The following is an 18,368-nucleotide window of genomic DNA, read 5'->3' on the forward strand; positions in this document are numbered from 1 at the left end:
GCCCAGAGGCTGGATAACACTACTGGTGAACCCTGGCAAGTATTGTATTCCATCCTCTGTACGTACCAGGCTCCTCATTCAAGAAGCCATGAAAGCCAAGATTTAAAGCATATGGGCTTTGCAACTAAACTCTGGAGTTCAAATCCCAGTTCTACCAATTATTAGCGGTGCTATACTTCATCTCTCTCTGCCTCTGCTTGTTGTCAGGTGTGTGTGGGAGAGGCGGTTAATTATTAAATGCATATAAAGCTACAAAGTGCTTAGGGCCTGGTACATACCAAGCATAAGCAAAAGCACTAATTTATTATTATGTGTATTACTTCTTTGATTTTCACAACAACTCTTCAGGGGCAGGGCTATCGGCCCCATCCTACAGATGTGGAAACTGAGGCTCAGAGCGGTTAAATGATCTGCTCAAGGCCCCACAGAGCTGGGATCTGGAATCTCAGCCCAGATCTGGCTGGCTCCAAAGTCCAGCTTCTTCCTTTCTCTCTTTGCTGAGCTCCCAGCTGGACCAGCCATCTCCCTGAGCCCTCAGCCCCCTCAGCTCAGCTCCCCAGCCAGCACAGACGGAGAACAAGGTCAGCCTAGTGGGCAAAGAAGGTGTGAGTCAGCCAGAACCTCCCCCTGCCCACACCCAATGAGAAGCCCACTTCTACAGAGAACTCATGGTGGCATTTGCCGGATGGTTAGCCTCATAGCCATACTCAAAAATTCAGGGCTGTCGAAGGGCCCACGGCTGGGTCATAGGCCAGGGTTCTGTCTGCTGAGTTCTCCCTGTGACCTTGACCAGCAGGATCCAGTTACATCAGAGCAGCAGCTCTGAAGAACAAGCACAGCTTGTCTCTTCCTCCAAGTATTTATTTCTTTGTCTTGTGAACACTGAAAAATGAAAGGAATGATAAGGATTTGGGAGGTGGTAGTGGTGGGGGGACAGGCCAGAAAATTCTGCAGAGCTGGTGTAACTCACCAAGAGGGCAGCGCGAGGGAGTTTTCAAGCCACATCAAAAGAAAGAATAACTCCAGTGGAGACAAGGAAGGCACCAGGGGCTTGAGGTCTCCTTGGTTTCCACCTCCTCCCGGGGTGGCCAAGAGCTCAGCTCTGGGGGCAGAAGGTTTACTGCTGACCTTGCTGTGGTCAGGCCACTAACCTCTCTGGGCCACAGTCTCCTCAGCTCTTCAGCGCCAATAATGCTGGCTCCCCCTACTCTGGGTCGTTAGGGAGATGAATACGACGTATTCAAGTTACTATAAACCACTTTTATGACCATCCATTTTTTTATGATTTGTGTATTTTTTCATTCATCTATGTATTAAAATATATCTGTAAGTTTATATTTAATATTTCCAATCTCCAAAGACAAAAGATTGGGTTTATTAAGATACTGATAATAAAAAGCAATCATAACAAAAACTAAAAAAAAAAAAAAAGTATTCAACTTACGTCGGAACTCATTTACAATGGAATTGTTAGAATGGAACCCCATCACAAGTCAGGGACTACCTGTATAGACCAGGGGATCTCAACCAGGGGCAATTTAGCTCTCCAGGGGACACTTGCCAATGTCTAGAAACTTTTTTGTTTGTCACTACTGGGAGGAGATGGTGCTACTGGCATACCAAGCATAAGCATACCCAGATGGTAGAGACCAGGGAAGCTGCTAAACATCCTACGAGGCACAGGACAGCCCCCCACCACAATAAAGAATTATCCAAACTGTAGATAGTGTCATGGCTGAGAATCCCTGGTATACAGCATTGAACGTTTTATAACAAATATTGGTTTTTATTATTCAGAGGGCCCAAGCCATGGTATTTTCAATTGCCTCATATGCACGTGGAAACTAGACAATGAATAAGGAAGACCGAACAATTGATGCCTTTGAATTGTGTTGGCAAAGAATACTGAATGTACCATGGACTGCCAGAAGACTGAACAAGTCTGTCTTAGAAGAAGTACAGCCAGAAGCTTCTTAGAAGCGAGGATGGTGAGACTTTGCCTCACATACTTTGGACATGTTATGAGGACAAACCATTCCCTGGAGAAGGACATCATGCTTGGTAAAGTAGAAAAAAAAAAGAATTTTTTTTTTTTTGAAAGTAGAGGGTTATCAAAAAAGAGGAAGACCCTCAATAAGATGGGTTGACACAGTGGCTGTAACAATGGGCTCAAGCATAGCAATGATTGTGAGGATGGCGGAGGACTGAGCAGTGTTTCATTCTGTTAAACACAGGGCCTCTATGAGTTGGAACCAACTCGATGACACATAACGACAACAAGAACATCTGGGAGTGTGAGGGAAGGTGGCAGGGAGAGTGGGGTATGTTGAGAAGAAGGCGAAGTGCCGATGTTATCCTTCAGATAACAAATATTTGCCAAGACTGTGCCAGGCACTGTTCTAGGTGCTGAGCAAATAAGGACCCACTCCTCCTTGTGGAGTTTCTGGTTTAATGGGGGTGAGAGAGAGACAGACCAAGTAAGCAGGTCAATAATAACGGCCCCAATATCTATCAAATGATGAATGGGTGAACAGAATGTGGTCTATCCATACAATGGAATATTATTCAGTCGTGAAAAGGAATGAAGTCCTGGTACCTGCTATAATGTGGATGAACCTTGAAAACATTATGCTCAGTGAAAGAAGCCAGTCACAAAAGACCACCTATTGTATGATTCCAGTTATATGAAATGTCCAGAAGAGGGAAATCCATGCAGACAGAAAGTAGTTAGTGGTTACCTGGGGCTGAGGGGAATAAGGGAGTTGGGAGGTGATAGTAAATGGTATAGGGCTTTTGGGGGGGGGTGATAAAAATGTTCCAGAATTGTTTGGGGTGATGGTTACACAACTCTGTACCCATTGCCATTGAGTTGATTCCGACTCATAGTGAACCTGTTGGACAGAGTAGAACCGCCCGAAGAGTTTTCAAGGTTGTAATCTTTACAGAAACTTGGAGTGGCTGAAGGGCTTAAACTGTCAACCTTTCAGTTAGCAGCCAAGCACTTAACCACTGCACCACCAGGGCTCCTTGCACAACTTTGTAAATATGCTAAAAACCATTGAATTCTACACTTTAAATGGGTGAATTGCATGGTATGTGAATTATATCTGAATTGTTGTTAGCTGTTGTCAAATTGACTCCTACTTGTGGTGACCTTATGGACAACAGAATGAAACGTCGCCCTGCCCTATGCCATCTGCACAATCACCGGCATGTTCTAGCCCATCATTGCGGCTGTCGTGCCAATCTATCCTACCAAGGGTCTCCTGCACCTTCATTGGTCATCTCCTTCACCCAACACGATGTCCTGCTCTAGCGATTTATTCTCCCTGATGATGTGTCCAAAGTAAGCGAGTTGGACAATCTTCTGTTGTGATTCACAGTGTTTTCATTGGCTAATTTTTGGGAATAGATTGCCAGGCCTCTCTTACTTGTCTGGCTTAGTCTAGAAACTCTGCTGAATTCTGTCCACCATGGGTGACCCTGCTGGTATTTGAAATACCAGTGGCATAGCTTCTGGCATCACAGCAACATGCAAGCTACCACAGTACGACAAACTGACAGACAGGGTGGTGGTATATGTGAATAAAAGTTATATAAATAATAATAGTCATCGCAAATGGTGAAATCAGAAATGAATGAAATAAGTAAAAGGCTGAGATGGAGCAACCCAGACTGCTGTGGCCTAGGAGACACCTCTGGGAGGTGTCACTGAGGTGGGGTGTGCAGGCTGCGATGAAGATGATGAAGACAGTTCAGGCAAAGGGAACAAGTGTGCAAAGAGCCCTGGGTTGGGGAGAGCTGGTGTGTTCCTGGAAGGGAGATAGCCTGTGTGCCAGGGAGTATGAGCCACCCAGACGGGTGGAGAAGGCTGTAGGCCTCGTCACGAAGTTGAGCGGGCTTAGTGACCTGGTATCTATGCTCGGGACAGTGCAGAAATATCACCGGACAGCTGCTTGATGGCTGGGCCAATAGCCCAGCTTGGATGTAAAGGATTTGCAAAGTGCATTTTCATTGTTCTTCTCCTGAGTATCCTTGGAATCCCCGGGAGGAAGAAGACGGTATTGAGGACCTCCAGGTAGTTCTGTTGTAAGTAGGGTCGCTATGAGTTGGAACCGACTCAACAGCACCTAACCACAACAACAAGTAGTTCAGTCTGGAGAAATTGCTCCCCCCCCACCCCCCGCTGCACCAGGCCACACAGCTGTGCAGCCAGGACAGTGGTTAGCCTCTCGGGCCAAGCTGAGCCACCCTCCACGCTTTCCCTTTCATTTGGATCAGCTAGTTTGGGATGGGACCACTCTCAGGGCCCTGTCTCTGAGGCCTCTGCCACCCATCCAGGCACCCACAGGCCGAAAATAGCTTCCTCGCAGGGCGGTGGCCGTTCTGCCACTCTGAGCAGTGCCTTCCTGGGAACGGCTAGGTTTATTTTCTCCCTGAGCCACTGAGAGGCTTGGGCGTAAAGTACCTGCCTAGAGTCAGTGATGGCAGGGGCACCAGAGAAAGGGCCTGCCTGCCCCACCTGGTGCTGGAGGACAGCAGCGGGTTCCTCAGGAGATACTTCCTGCCTGCGGGGACCCCTTCACTCTGGCCTCCCGGGGGCTGTCCCAACCCTGCCCAGGAACCAATGTTGGGGTCTTCTACAGCTAGAGCCTCATCCATCCCAACCACGAGGGAGCCAGCCAGTCTTGTGATCAGGGGCCAGGCCATGGGGGTGACCCTGGCCTGCAGCTGTAGGAGCCGGAGTGTCCCGCCATCCTCATGTTCACTTGGCCTCCTTAGGTCTAACTCACATGCAGACTAAACCCAACCCTGGGAGGCTGAGGGCAGGAATGTCCTACCGTTCTGCACATATAGGTGGCAGAGTCAGGATTCAAACCTGGGCCGGTGAGCTCCAGAGCATGGACTGTTTCCCCCAAATGCAGGTGCCTCCCACCTCTTGGGGATCCTTCTGGGCATGAGGCCCTCATGGTGGCGGGGGGGAACCCGGGCACTCAGGCGGGCTCCGAGCCTCCGTTCTGCTAGGTGATCGAAACGGAAGGCCTCAGGGGAGCCATGAGAGGCGGGTCGGGGGGAGGGAGTACTGGACTCTTTGCTGCTGAGGGATGAGCAGCCCCTGGGTCCAGGTTAAGCCAGCTCTGGTTGACAACCAGGGCCATCGGTTTATGAAGAGGAGTGTGGAACTACAGGGAGCTCAGAGTAGCTGGGGCGCCACCGTCGCTCTAGGGCCTGCCTTCTGTGTAAGGGGCACTGACTGTCGCATACAGAATTTGCCTCACTCGAGTGGTTTCTCTCTATAGATCTCTTCAGAAGCATGGACCTCTGGGCTGTTATCAAAGATCCAGTCCCCTGGGGAAGGCCCTCCTGAATACTGCAGAAGCCCCCTCACAGGCAGAAGGCCCAGATACCCTGTGGTGGGAAGGGGGTCTCTTCTCTCCTTAAATGACCACCCCCGCAACTTGGCAACTGTTCTCTTCCCTCACGCATCTCAGCACTTGGGCAGCTGGATTCCTTTGTTTGTGATCTGGCTCCTTTACTGTCTTCCATCAGGCTGGGACCTCCCCAGGAGCAGGAACTGCCTCCCCCATCAGACTGTGACCTCCCCAGGATCAGGAACTGTCTCTCCCCATCAGATGGGGACCTCCGCAGGAGCAGGGACTATCTCTCCCATCAGACTGAGACCTCCCCAGGATCAGAGACTGTCTCCCCCATCAGGCTGGGACCTCTCCAGGAGCAGGGACTGTCTCCCCCATCAGACTGGGAACTCCCCAGGGGGAGGGACTGTCTCTCCCATCAGATCAGGGACCTCCCTACAGACAGGGGCTGTCTCCCTCATCATATAGGGACCTCCCCAGGGGCAGGGACTGCCTCCCCCATCAGATTGGTACCTCCCTAGGGACAGGGACTGCCTCTCCCATTAGACATGGCTGTCTGAGAGCTGAGGCAGAGCTGCCAGTCAGCCTTGGCCCCAGGAGCTGGGTGATGGCCACAGGACTGCATTCTTGATCACTCCCCAGGCCATTTTCCCTATCCCTGGAACCATGTCAGTATGGGGCTGCAGTCTGCGCCTCCCAGGATCAGGACCCACCCCCAATCTAGTTCTCTCTTGGGATGGAGATGGATCCCAGGTATGGCAGCTGAGTCCTCTCCCAGGGACCAAGCTGTTTTCCCACGGCAGGCAGGCCTTGTCCTGCCCCTGGCGGGTCAGGGTGACTGGAGCTGGGCCCCTCTGGCTCTCCTCCCATGGGCCACACTGAGGACCAGAATTAGCTCTCCGCGCTCAGTCTTGAGGTTCTTCACGTGCCAAAACATGTGGGAGAGACCAGGATGAGGCCTCCTGGGAATCTGCCCAAGGCCTTTTCCCCTGGTTCCTCTGGGAAAAAGTCCAGAAAAACACTCAGTGACCCTGTTGATAGGGAGGCAGTGGGTGGGACTGGCCTGCCTGCCTGTCAGGAGAGACCCACTCAGGCCCTGGGAAGCTGAGAGGTTCCACTGCAGCCAAGACAGTGGTTCTGTTCCCAGTTGGCCCTGGGCAAGGCGACCTGGGCCTGCCCGCTCCCAGTGCCCAATCAGACCCCTGGGATTCATACTGTGGTCCTGGCCTGCAGACCAAATGCAATTTCATGGAAATCTTGAGAATCAAATCTTCTCCAAATGGTTGGCCTGGAGCCTGATGTTGAGCACAGAAATCCATTGCTCAAGGAAGGGCAGAGCCATTCCAACTGGTAGGCAGGACTCTCCACTCTTCTTCTTCCCCTATCCCTGACCACCAAGCTGTACCCACCTAATCTATCTCCTGTGAGAGCCAGTGAGGGGCAAAGGCACTTGCCCTGGGGTGCCGGAACAGCAAGGGGGCAGGCGGAGCCCAGCAGACTCACCCACATTGTCCAGACACACCAAGGTGGGGTGATAGACGTAGGTGTCGGTGTCCCAGCCCTGGCCCCACCAGGTGGCAAGGGTGCCAGGAGGGCCCTTTTACCAAATGTACCCTCCCCACTTTGGTGACACATGTCTCTGCCCATGTCTTCTGGCTGAAACTTTCCCCAGTGATTGAGATCACACCAATGTCTTCTGCCACTCCAGACCTCCCCCTTGTATTCTATCCTAAGTCTCTCCCCTGCAATAAAATCTGACTGCGGAGTGCATGACACCGCTTTAGCACTGGCCTTATTTTGATGAGTTGCCACTAAGTGTTTCCAGCAACTCAACAGACTTCTCAGTCAAATTATGGGCATCTTGCTCTTTTTTCGCTATACTGGTGATCTTCAGAGTTCTGGCTTCTCAGCAGTGTTCCCCTCTCAGCACCCCGTACGTACTGAGTAGACAGCTGTTGTTAGGTGCCATCTAGTCTATTTCGACTCATCGTGACTCCGTGTGGGAGAGCAGAACTGCCCCACAGGGTTTTCTAGGCTAATCTTTATGGGAGCAGGTCACCAGGTCTTTCTCCCGTGGAGCCACTTGGTGAGTCTGAACCACCAGTCTTTTGGTTAGCAGCTGTACCAGACATTCAAAACCAAAAACCAAACCTGCTGCCATCGAGTCGATTCCGACTCATAGCGACCCTATTGGGCAGAGGAGAACCACCCCATAGGGTTTCTGGTGGATTTGAACTGCTGACCTTTTGGTTAGCATCCGAGCTCTTAACCACTGTGCCAGCAGGGCTCCGTACCAGACATCAGGATTAGGTGCTCAATAAAGACTGGCCCTGTTCTCCTGAGTTGGTGCCTGGTGGGTGATGGGGCCATGGTAGGGCAGACTAGTTCATGATGGTCATACCAGGGAAATAAGAAGAGGAGCATAGTGGCCCACCCCGAGGGGACTGGTGGAGCCTGGGCTCCAATGTCTGCCCTGACCTCTGCCCCCTTCTTGCTCGCTGTGCTCCTGGCTACCGGGACCCTGAGCAGACCAATCCTCTCTCAAAAGATGGGGCTTTGTAGTTGGAACTGGCACCCTCTCAGTGCCCACTAAGGTCAGGATATTGAAGAAAGAACTCACAAATGCCATTGCTCTTTATTTTTCATTCCTGCCGTTCAACCAGTCTGTGTAAGCTGAGGGTGAGTGGATTGTGGAGGGGAAGGAAGGGCCTCTGGGGACAGCCCCTCCCAGGAAAAGTCTATGCACACTGCTGAGGCTGGTTAGAATTGAGAAGCAATTCAACAATAAACTCTACCAAATTAGAAATGTACAGTGTCCAGGTGGCTGTTGGCTGGTTTCTTGCCTCCCCATGAGGGTCAGAGTTACGCATGTGCAAAGGTCCTGGGGTTGGCCTGGGAGGCAGCCGGATTCTCCCTCTGGGCAGACGCAGTTCTGGTTACCTAGCAGAAGTGTGCCAAGGGACAGGCCTGCAGGTGGGTGCCCAGGTGCCATGGCCTCTCAGGCTCCGTGGCTCCTCCAGTGCGTTTCTGCGTCCTGCCTCTATGTTCGCCCTTTAAAAGTGTTCATGCAGGTGTAGGTTCCTGAGAATCTGTGGATCTCCTCGAGGGCAGCCTGGGGGAGTATGCTGGGGAGTGGGAGGGAGGAAGGGAGACGGTCAGCAGGAGGGACGAGCAGCCAGATGCTGGTGGCCACAGGAGGTGGGGCAGTGGAGCGAGGTTTCCCATAAGCGCTCCCTACCCCTATACTCCCCTCCAAGTCACACACCAGCTTCCCTCCCACAAGCCACCCCCAGTCCCTGCACGGCAGAAGGGCTTTCAAGTAAGTGGAAAAGCAGCTGCTTATAAGGTAAAGGGTGGTAGGAACAAACTTCCAAAGCCACATTCTTAGCATTTTTAGGGCCCAAAAGTATGTCCAAGATAAATCAACTCCAACCTCCACCTATTCAACAAGTATTTACTGTGTGGGACTGTGGAGACAGTACAACTGGGGTCACTTCCTTCAGGGAAGCTCCCCAGATCTCTCCTTTGTGCTCCCCAGAGCCACTGCGCTTCCCATCAAGACCTGGTATTGTCTTTGCCTGTTTACCTGCTAAGCCTGCGGGGGCCTTAGAGGCACGTATTTCATCTCTGACCCTGGGCCTAGTACAGGGCCTGGCATGAGAGGGCCCTCAGTGTATTTGTTGAATGAAATTGAAGGTCCGTGGCCTGTTGTAGGCACAAGATGGGAAAGGTTCATTTCCAGTGGAGCAATCTGGAAGCCCCAGCACTAGAGCTGAGCCTCTAAGGATTTCTCCTGAGGAAGGTGAGGAGAGGGCACAGAGCTGGGAATGAGAAGGGAATAGTCTCTGTTTCCTGTGGGCAAGTAGTGGGGTCAGGACAGGAGATGTAGGCTCGGGTCTCCCTGTGGAGAGTGCTGAGATGTTCTAGACAAACTAGTGTTTATCTAGAATGCTCTGAGAAGCTTCTAAACAGCTCCCTGGACGTGCAGCTGGACCTCAGTTAGGGCAGGAGTCCCTGCTCACCCAGGGAGATTCACTGAGGCAGCCAAGGAGTGCCTCAGAACAATGGTCAGGGTGGACCGAGGGCAGCTGGGAGTGTCCCAATGCCCCAGTACCCTCTCCAGCCCTCTGCTTTGGGTCTGCGAAAGGGCTTTGAGTTTGGGGGAGAAAGGACTGAATGATGTTATCCCCTCGTTTACAAGGTTTCCTGTGCCCACTGACTGCTGGAGCGGTTCCTTGCTGTGTTCATGGCAGCCAGAGGGGAACTCGGGCTTCCTGGACATCAACGTTTGATAAAAGCAGGGACCAGCCTGGAATCTGGGTGCTTCACTTCCTGAAAAAGCCTTCCAGGTCAAAGGGTTTAGTCAGTTGGGAGCCAGGGTCTGAAGATGGACAGAGACCCAGAAGAGCCAAGAGTCCACGGTCACTTCATGGCCCCTGGACAAAGCTCTCAGAGTCCCTGGGTGATGCAAATAGTTAATGTGCTCAGTTGCTAAATGAAGGGTTCAAGTCCACCCAGAGGCACCCTGGAAGAAGGGCTTAGTGATCTACTTCTGAAACGGAGCTATTGAAAACCCTATGAAGCACAGTTCTACTCTGGCACACATGGGGTTGCCATGAATTGGAGTGGACTCAACAACTGGCTTTTTTTTTTTTTTATTATATAAGAAGCCCATGGAGCCCTTGAGGCAAAGTGGTTAAGAGCTCGGCCGCTAACCAAAACATTGGCAGTTCAAATCTACCAGCTGCTCCTTGGAAACCCTATGGGGCAGTCCTACTCTGTCCTATAGGGTCGCTATGAGTCTGCACACAACAACAACAAGAAGAAGCCCATGAAATCTGTGCTTAAGCAACACCTAGAATAGCTCCTTCAGGATGGGGGTGCCGAAACAAAGCCTGGAAGGTTTTGGGGGAATATGATGCTGGGCAAATTCTGGAGAAGGGCCATCTCCATCAAGCCAACATCTGAGAAAGTCTGCCCTGGTAAGCCCTGCCCAACTCCCACCCGACCACAGCTGAATGAATCTTACTGTGACATTTCTGTGAATCCTAAGCCTTTGGCATCGAGATCCCTGTCTTCCCCATTAGATTAGGCCTCCTGAGGGCTCGGGCTGTGTCTTCTAATCTCTAGAATAGCAGCTCTCAAAGTGGTCCAGGAACCTCTGGGGGTACCTGACAATTTTTTCATGGGTCTGCAAGGTCAAAAGTATCTTTCTAACAATACTAAGCCATTATTTCCCTTTTTCCCCCTTGGTCTCTCATGGGTGTACAGTGGAGTTTTCTAGAGGGCACTTGATACATGACATCACAACAGACTGAAATCAGAAGCAGATACAAGAATCCTGCTACCTTCCATTAAGCCAAGCAATAAAGAGATTTGCAAAAATGTAAAACTATGCCACTCTTCTCACTACATTTATTTCGTTTTGCAAAAGGTAATTACTTTTCACAAAACAATACTGAATGTATGTTAACATGTAGAGAGTTTGTTATTGTTCTTTTTAAATAACTAAATATTTCTTAATATGAACAAATGTATAAATATTTGTAAAATTTTTCTCAGTTTTAATTTTTCATATAGTAATTAGTGATAGATACAAGTCACATAAACAAACGCTCTTTGGGTTCCTCAACAATTTTTAAGACTGTAAAGAGGTCCTGAGACCGAAAAATTTGAGAGCTACTGGCCTAGAGTAAGGATAGTGAATCCATGGCAGACACGCTTCCACCCCTCATTCTCATGCCCACAGCAGACATGACTAACCAATTACATGTCTACTTTCTATCCACCTGCTGCCTCTTCTCCACCAGGGGAAGTGGTTGGCAGAAGCTGGACCCTGCACTTTCTCGCCAGCTCCATACCTTTTCAAGATAATGAGGGCATGCATCGTCCACGGAAGCAGGAGTAGGGCCTGGTTGAGCTGCACAGCTTCCACCGTCCTCCGGGCCACCGTCTCAGGCTTCAGCGGGGGGAAGAGGTTGGGAAACCTGAAAGCAGAAAGAGACATGGTGGGTTTCTGCTAGAGAAGAGAGTGCTTCTGCTGAAAGCCTCTAGGTGCTCACATGTCTGGGTCACTATGTTGACTTCTCCTGTTTGGGATACTCCCCGCACCCCCAGACTTGTCAGGAGTCCTCATTCCCTTCACTCCTTCCAGACCTCGGCGCCTGTGAGTGGGAGCTCCTAGCCGCATACGGGAGCACTTCTTGAGAATCAAGGACTTCCAGCCTACCAGACATGGGTCCTTTCTCAAAAGCATTTCAAAGGGCTCATTTAAAACTGTCAATCAGATTGTATCGCTGCCCTGCTCAAGACCTTCCAGGAGCTCCCAGTTCCTGGGATTAAACCCAGCCTACAACCCTGCCGACCCTTGCAATTACCCCTCTGCCCTACTCATTCTGCTCCAGACACACTGGCCAATCTTTCTGCTCTTATCACCTTCAGATCTTTCCCGCCTCAGGGCCTTTTACCAGCGGTCTCCTCTGCCTGGTTCACTCCTCCCAGCTCCTCCTCAGGGAGGCACCTCAGCCCCGTCTACGAAAAGTGCCCTCTGATCTCGTCCCCCTGCTCATTTCCTCGACCACATTGACATCTAGAATGGCCTTGTCTGTTTGTATGTTTCCTTGTTAATGGCTGTCTCCCTGACCAGACTATGACTCTCATGAGGGCAGGAGGATGCCTGGGTCGTCTCCCTCCCCGTTATATCCCTAGCATCTGGCACAGTGTCCAGCATTGTAGGTGCTCAGTAAACACTTACTGAGTGGATGAATACTGAGCAACCTGCCATTCCCCCAGTGCGTCCTACTTATCCCTGTTTGGAGGCCAGGGCTTAGCCGGGAATACCCTTCTCTACCCAGCTTGCTCCTTCACTCACTCATTCACTTCTTGATTCACTAATTCATTGAATCATTCGTTGAAGTATTTATAAGGTGCTTTCCATGGGTTTAACAAATGAATGAATGATTGAATGAGCAAACATCAGGGGCTTCTCAGGCCCCATTTGGAGGCATCAGTCCTGTGACCTGTACAATAATGAAGACAGGGAGAGGTGGAAGTCCCTCGTTGCAGCCTCAGCTCCCTAAGTGGCAGGGCTTGGCTAAATGCTCAACACGCATCTTTTTCTCCAATTCACAGACGAGGAGGCTGAGGCTTGGGCAAGTCGGTGAGGTACTAGGTGTTCTAACCAGGCCTGCATGAGTTCCAGGCCAGTGTTCTGCCCACTGCCTTTGTTTGCTGCTCTTCCTGCACCTCCTAGGCCTGTAGGCACAGGGTTATGCTGCTGGCTCCGACCCCAATCCCACAAAGGGCTCCTGATCTGTTCTGGCACCAGCAGGATTAAGGGTGATGAGTCACCAGGTCTGATGTCACTCCTGAGCCTGGGCAACTCTCGGCCCCCAGAATGGGCTTGGCCTCTGAGAGTCCACGGATCTCAGACAAGACCTTCCCCCACCCCCCGCTTCCTTGGCCATCACCATGGGGCTTCTAAGGTGCCTGTACCCCTGTAGTCTGGAAGGGCCAGCAGCCTGGGTACTGCAGAGATGAATGTGTTGGGGCAGCTCACAGGTTTTGGAATCCTGCAGACACAGCCGACAGTCTGGATTCTCCACCAGCTTCATTTCTTGGGGGAAGGAAGGTAGGAGAGATAGACCAAGCTCCATGGATTTGTGGGGGACCCTTCCTGCCAAGATCCCAACAGGGGAATCTGACATGAAGCCACAAGCAAGTCTGCTGATGGGACTTTCTCTTTTTCTCTCTGCAGGAGGTGGGATGAGTGTATGGGGAACTGGTAGAGCTATTAACTCCCATGGAGGCAGCACAAACGAATGGAAAAGGCGTGAGCTCCAATCTCTGCTCAGCCATTTTCTAGCTGTGTGGCCTTAGGCAAGTAACTTCACTTCTCTGAGCCTTGGTTCCATCATCTGTACAATGAAGATAGCAGTTCTCTTGTGGGGTTGATGTGAGGCTCAAACGCAGGAGTGTATGTAAAGTGCCTGGTGATGTGAACTTAGAAGGAACTCATTCAATAGTGATTTCAAAACAACAGCACCCACCTGCAAGACCACTCTTGCTGGGAAATCTATCAATTTTGTCCTAAACATCTGTCTCCCACCCTTGACCTCAGGAAGCTGCTAAGCATGGTTGGGGAGGAAACCAATAATTGTACCCCCTCAGAAAATGGGAGTTAGTTATGTACCCCGTATCCTTCTACTACTCTCTCTGCCAAGCCTTTGGAGCTCATCCTACACATTCCCAGGTAACTAACAGTCACGAATACTTACTATTTGCCAAGCACACACTAGTTGATTCACACACGTACGCTCATCTACCCAGCCCAACAACCCCGTGGAGTAGGGGGCACTATTATCAATCTCTTTTTATAGATGAGGAAACAGAGGCACAGAAAAGTCAAGTAACTTGCCCAAGGTCACAAAGAGCTGGGATTTGGGCCTATACTTCAAACTACTATAGAAAAATCAGTCTGGGAACCTTGTCTTTCTGTCTTAAAGAAGGGGAGAGAAAACAAGGCTAGAAAGTGAAATAGACACCCAAATGTGATATCCTGCCCACTTCTGTGCTCAGGGTGCTCAGTTAAAACTGGGACTTGCCACAGATACACTTTCACCCAAAACACATTTACTGAGTACCACCTGTATGCCTGGATGAAAAACCAAGTTGTCTTGGTGGAAAACGACAACATGGAACATTCATTAAAAAAAAAAAAAAAATCAAACCCAGTGCCGTCGAGTCGATTCTGACTCATAGTGACCCTATAGGACAGAGTAGAAGTGCCCCATAGAGTTTCCAAGGAGATCCTGGTGGATTCGAACTGCCAACTTCTTGGTTAGCAGCTGTAGCTCTTAACCGCTATGCCACCAGAGTTTCCTGGAACATTCATAGTCATTAATAATTCAATATCTTCTAAATTCAAAATTTATGATAATCTGCACACAAATTGTATATCTGTTGGAATATATACCTCTGTGACAAACTCGGAAGATACCATCTGCTAGGAAAATTAATAACGTATGCATTTAGGAAGATGTTTATCATTAGTAAAAATAAGAAAGGCAGCAGCTATTTATTAAGCATCTAGAATGTCCTGGGCTTTGTGTTAGATGCATTACTTGTATTATTTCCAATTCTCCCAATAATCTTCCCAAAAAAAAAAAAAAAATCCTATGACGTAAATATTATTTCTACCATTTTTCAGATAAGCAAAGTAAAGCTCAGAGAGGTAATAAAACCAGCCCAAGTTCTCACAATTAAAGAGTAGCTGAGGTGTGATTCAAAATGAGGTAGTTTTGATTCTCAAACACCAAAGCCACACCAGTCCTTTTAATAAGAAGTAAAGTGTACTGTCGGAAACCCTGGTGGTGTAGTGGTTAAGAGTGATGGCTACTCAACAGAAGGTCAGCAGTTCAAATCCACCAGGCACTCCGTGGAAACCCTACGGGGCAGTTCTACTCTGTCCTTTAGTGTCTCAATGAGTCGGAATTGACTCCATGGCAACAGATTTAGTTGTTTTGGAAAGTGTACTGTGTGGTTACCACATGCCCCTACTATGCTAATCACCTTCCATGAATGGTCTCATAGAACCCCTGATGACCTGATCAGGTACACACTCTTCTCACCCTCATTTTTGAAAGGAGAAATTGAAGCATATACTTAAGAAAGCAAATCTATCACTAACTCATGTGTTGCATTGCAAAAACCAAGGAAAAGGAGTTTTTGGAGAATTCCCCATTTTCATTTATTTTTTTTTAATAGCCATAGGCCCCTTTGTGATGGCACACAATTGTAGCACCATTTATTGATACAGGGACTATGTATCAAGTACTGTGCTGAGTGCTTTTGTATGGGATCTCATTTTACTCTCACTACCTATGATGTGAACATTCTCATCATTCAGTTTTACGAATAAGCAAAGGAGGTCAGTGTGGTAACTGACCTGACCCCAGGTCACAAAGTGCACCATAGGTACAAGGGTGAGCTTTCACCCCAGGTGCCTTGCTCCAAAGTATGTATTCTAAATCAGTAGTCCCCATTCCTGGTTGCACCTAAGAGATGCTGATTTAAATTCGTTTGGGGAAAAGAGTGGAGCCCAAAATGTCAGCAGCTCAAATCCACCAGATGCTCCTTGGAAACCCTATGGAGCAGTTCTATTCTGTCCTATAGGGTTGCTATGAGTTGGAATTGACTTGCCAGCAATGGGTTTTTTGTTTGTTTGTTTGGGGAAAAGGGTGGTTGAGTCTTGGCATTTCTTGAAATTGAGCTATAATTTGTGTTCAATAAAAGGCATAAATCTGAAGTTTACTGCTTGATTAATTTTTACCTATGTAACCACCACCTAGATCAAGAAGAGAGAACATTTCTAAAAGCCTAGGAAGTACCTTGGTGTCCCCTCCCAGGCTGCATCCCCACCCCTCTAGGCATAAAATAAGGTGTAGTGTTCTGTTTTGTATCACCATAGCCTAGTTTTGCCTGTTCTAGAACTTCATATAAATGGATTCATGCAGAATGTGCTCTTTTGTCTCTGACTTCTTTTGGTCAATATAATCTTTTTGAAACTCACCCATGTTGCTCATGTATCAATAGTTTGTTCTCTTTTTATTGTTGTATAGTATTCTACTGCATGCATATAGCATTGTATTTTGTAAAAGTTCCCTGAATTGAGACGCAGGACCTTAAACAGCCATAGTATGCTACTGCCTTGTAGATGGAGAATCAGATATGAGACTGCAAAGCCAAAGATAAAGGGCTTCTGGGTCATTTGTGGAGTCCCTGGGTGGTACAAACAGTTAACGTGCTCCGCTACTAACTAAAAGGTTGGAGGTTTGAGTCCATCCAGAGGCTCCTCAGAAGAAAGGTCTCATGATCTAATTCCAAAAAATCAGCCATTGAAAGCCCCATGGAGCACAGTTATACTCTGACACACATGGTGTTACCATGGATCAGTGCTGACAGTGATTTGGTCTTCGCTTGGGTCATTTTTATATTTTAGCTATCTCTGTGCATGAGAAGCTTCTCCACTGGTTCAGTCAGCTGGCTGGGCTAGGCGTAGGGGAGCCGGGTGAGGAGGCCTGTCCCTGAAGGCAGGGGAGAGCGGTTCTGGTCACTGACCTGACCCTCATGCCCTGGAACATCTCGGTGCTGGTGTGGAAGGGCAGCACGGTGGTGGCACTGACGCCGGGACAGTCCAGTAGCCCCAGGGTCAGGCTCTCCATGAAGGCGAAGGCTGAGGCTTTGGATGTGCAGTAGTCGATGGCGCCAGGGATGGCAGACAGCGCCAGCACAGAATTGAGGCACACGATGTGGCCGTTCTGCAGCTCCAGCATGCGCGGCAAGAAGGCTTTGGTGGTCTGAAGGTGGAGGGAAGGTCAGTGTGGAGCAGCCACAGCTCCCAACAACCCCTCTACCCCTTCTTCAGGGACAGCAGACCACCCTGGATAGCACAACTCCACCAGAGATGGAGGCTTCCCAGGAGAGGAGGTGGGCTAAGGGCTCTCTGGTGTGGGACACTGTGCTCCACATTTCATAAGGTCATTCCACCTGTCTGGGCACCTTGTCCTTGGATATTCTTGCCTGCATGAACTGAACCCTGGTGAGCCTCTCCCTCCTTCCCCTCCCCCTTGCCCAGGCTCTCCGGAGGCATATGGGTGGGAACGTGTCATTGTCACACCCAGGGGTGGCTCTGACACAGGACAGCCCTTACCCAGAACTGGCCCAGGGTGTTGATATGCTGGGACTTAAGGAGGGCGTCATCGTCGCTGTCCATCAGGCTCTTCCCGTGGACCACGGCAGCATTGTTCACCAGAATGGTGATGTCGCCCACCTGTGGACGAGACGGCACCACAGGGCTGTTAGGGCTGCTAGCCCTAGTCCAGGGGCAGGGACTCGGCCCCACCACTCATGGGCAGCGTGGTCCTCAAAAACTACCTTGCTGCTGTAAGCATCAGTCTTTATTTGTAAGATGGGGCTAATAACCCTGCCAGCGCTGTTCTGAGGATAAGAAACAGTTTATGGCATATAACATACCTGGCACATAACACACTTACAATAAATAAGGTTACAGTTACATAAAAACAGTTAGCATTTACCATGCACCAGATACTTAATAGGGTGGTTTGTGTTCCCTTGGAGCTCACTGACATACTCCATCAAATAAATGGCTGGAGTTAGGATACTCTTTGTCCCAGAGGGCAAGGGAACATTTGCCCCAGTGTCTAGGAAAGAAACCTGTAACTTCTATACTTTCAACGGGAGAATGGACAACAACTGATACTCAGTAATCAAGCCACATCCCTAACCCCTGCACCTCAAAACACGTACACACAGCCAGAGCCAGCTTCATGGGAGAGACCCTGCAGGCACCCTGGATAAAGCTGTTCTGTCAGCTTTCTGCAAAGCTCTTTTCCAAGTTGCCTGAGAATGTTCTCTTTGCCTGACAGTGCCCACATCCAACTAAGCTGAGGACAAAGCCTCCCAGGCCACCTACCTTCTCCCGGACAGCTTTGGCTGTCTGGTATACCTCCTCCCGGTTGCCCACGTCACAGATGAAGTAGTGGCACTCTGTGCCCATCTGCCGGATCTCCTCCGTTGTCTCCTTCAGGCATTTCTCAGTCCGGCCCCATAGGACAATCTGGGAGAAGACAATAACAGCACCCAACAGGTGGTCATTAAGAAAGCCACCATGATACAATGTCATCATCAGAATCAGTATTCAAAGTCATTTGTCCAAAGACTGCCCTCCTTGATTCCATCCAAAGATCAAGTATGCGAAGCAAATTAGCAATATGGTTTTTTAGAGATTCATAGCCTACTCTTAAGTGAACCAATAGTTCTAAGCCCACACCCCTTCCAGCAGGATGCCTGCTGCTGGCCCAACTCCAGTTATCCTATGTGTTTGGAAGCAATAGCAGAGCTGTTTCTGTATCACAGAGATTCTCACTTGCGAACCACCTGACCTTCTCACCAATTAGCTCCAGAGCCACATTC

General features: G+C 49.6%; 1 protein-coding gene across 3 annotated transcripts in view; it reads right to left on the reverse strand.

The window, feature by feature from the left end:
* Positions 1 to 7,991: 7,991 nt before the first annotated feature.
* The window catches only part of DHRS3 (dehydrogenase/reductase 3), a 47,255-nt gene continuing 36,878 nt past the window's right edge, over positions 7,992 to 18,368 (reverse strand). For all 3 annotated transcript variants that reach the window (XM_003413457.4, XM_023552049.2, XM_064281315.1), the window contains exons 2-6: positions 17,869 to 18,012; positions 17,086 to 17,205; positions 16,494 to 16,732; positions 11,237 to 11,362; positions 7,992 to 8,500 (exon numbers count right to left, since the gene is read on the reverse strand). In XM_003413457.4, the coding sequence (XP_003413505.1) occupies positions 8,416 to 8,500; positions 11,237 to 11,362; positions 16,494 to 16,732; positions 17,086 to 17,205; positions 17,869 to 18,012 (714 nt within the window). In that variant the 3' untranslated portion in view covers positions 7,992 to 8,415. The remainder of the gene's footprint in view (positions 8,501 to 11,236; positions 11,363 to 16,493; positions 16,733 to 17,085; positions 17,206 to 17,868; positions 18,013 to 18,368) is intronic.

The sequence above is a fragment of the Loxodonta africana genome, chromosome 3, assembly GCF_030014295.1.
Source record: "Loxodonta africana isolate mLoxAfr1 chromosome 3, mLoxAfr1.hap2, whole genome shotgun sequence".
Lineage (NCBI taxonomy): Eukaryota > Metazoa > Chordata > Mammalia > Proboscidea > Elephantidae > Loxodonta > Loxodonta africana.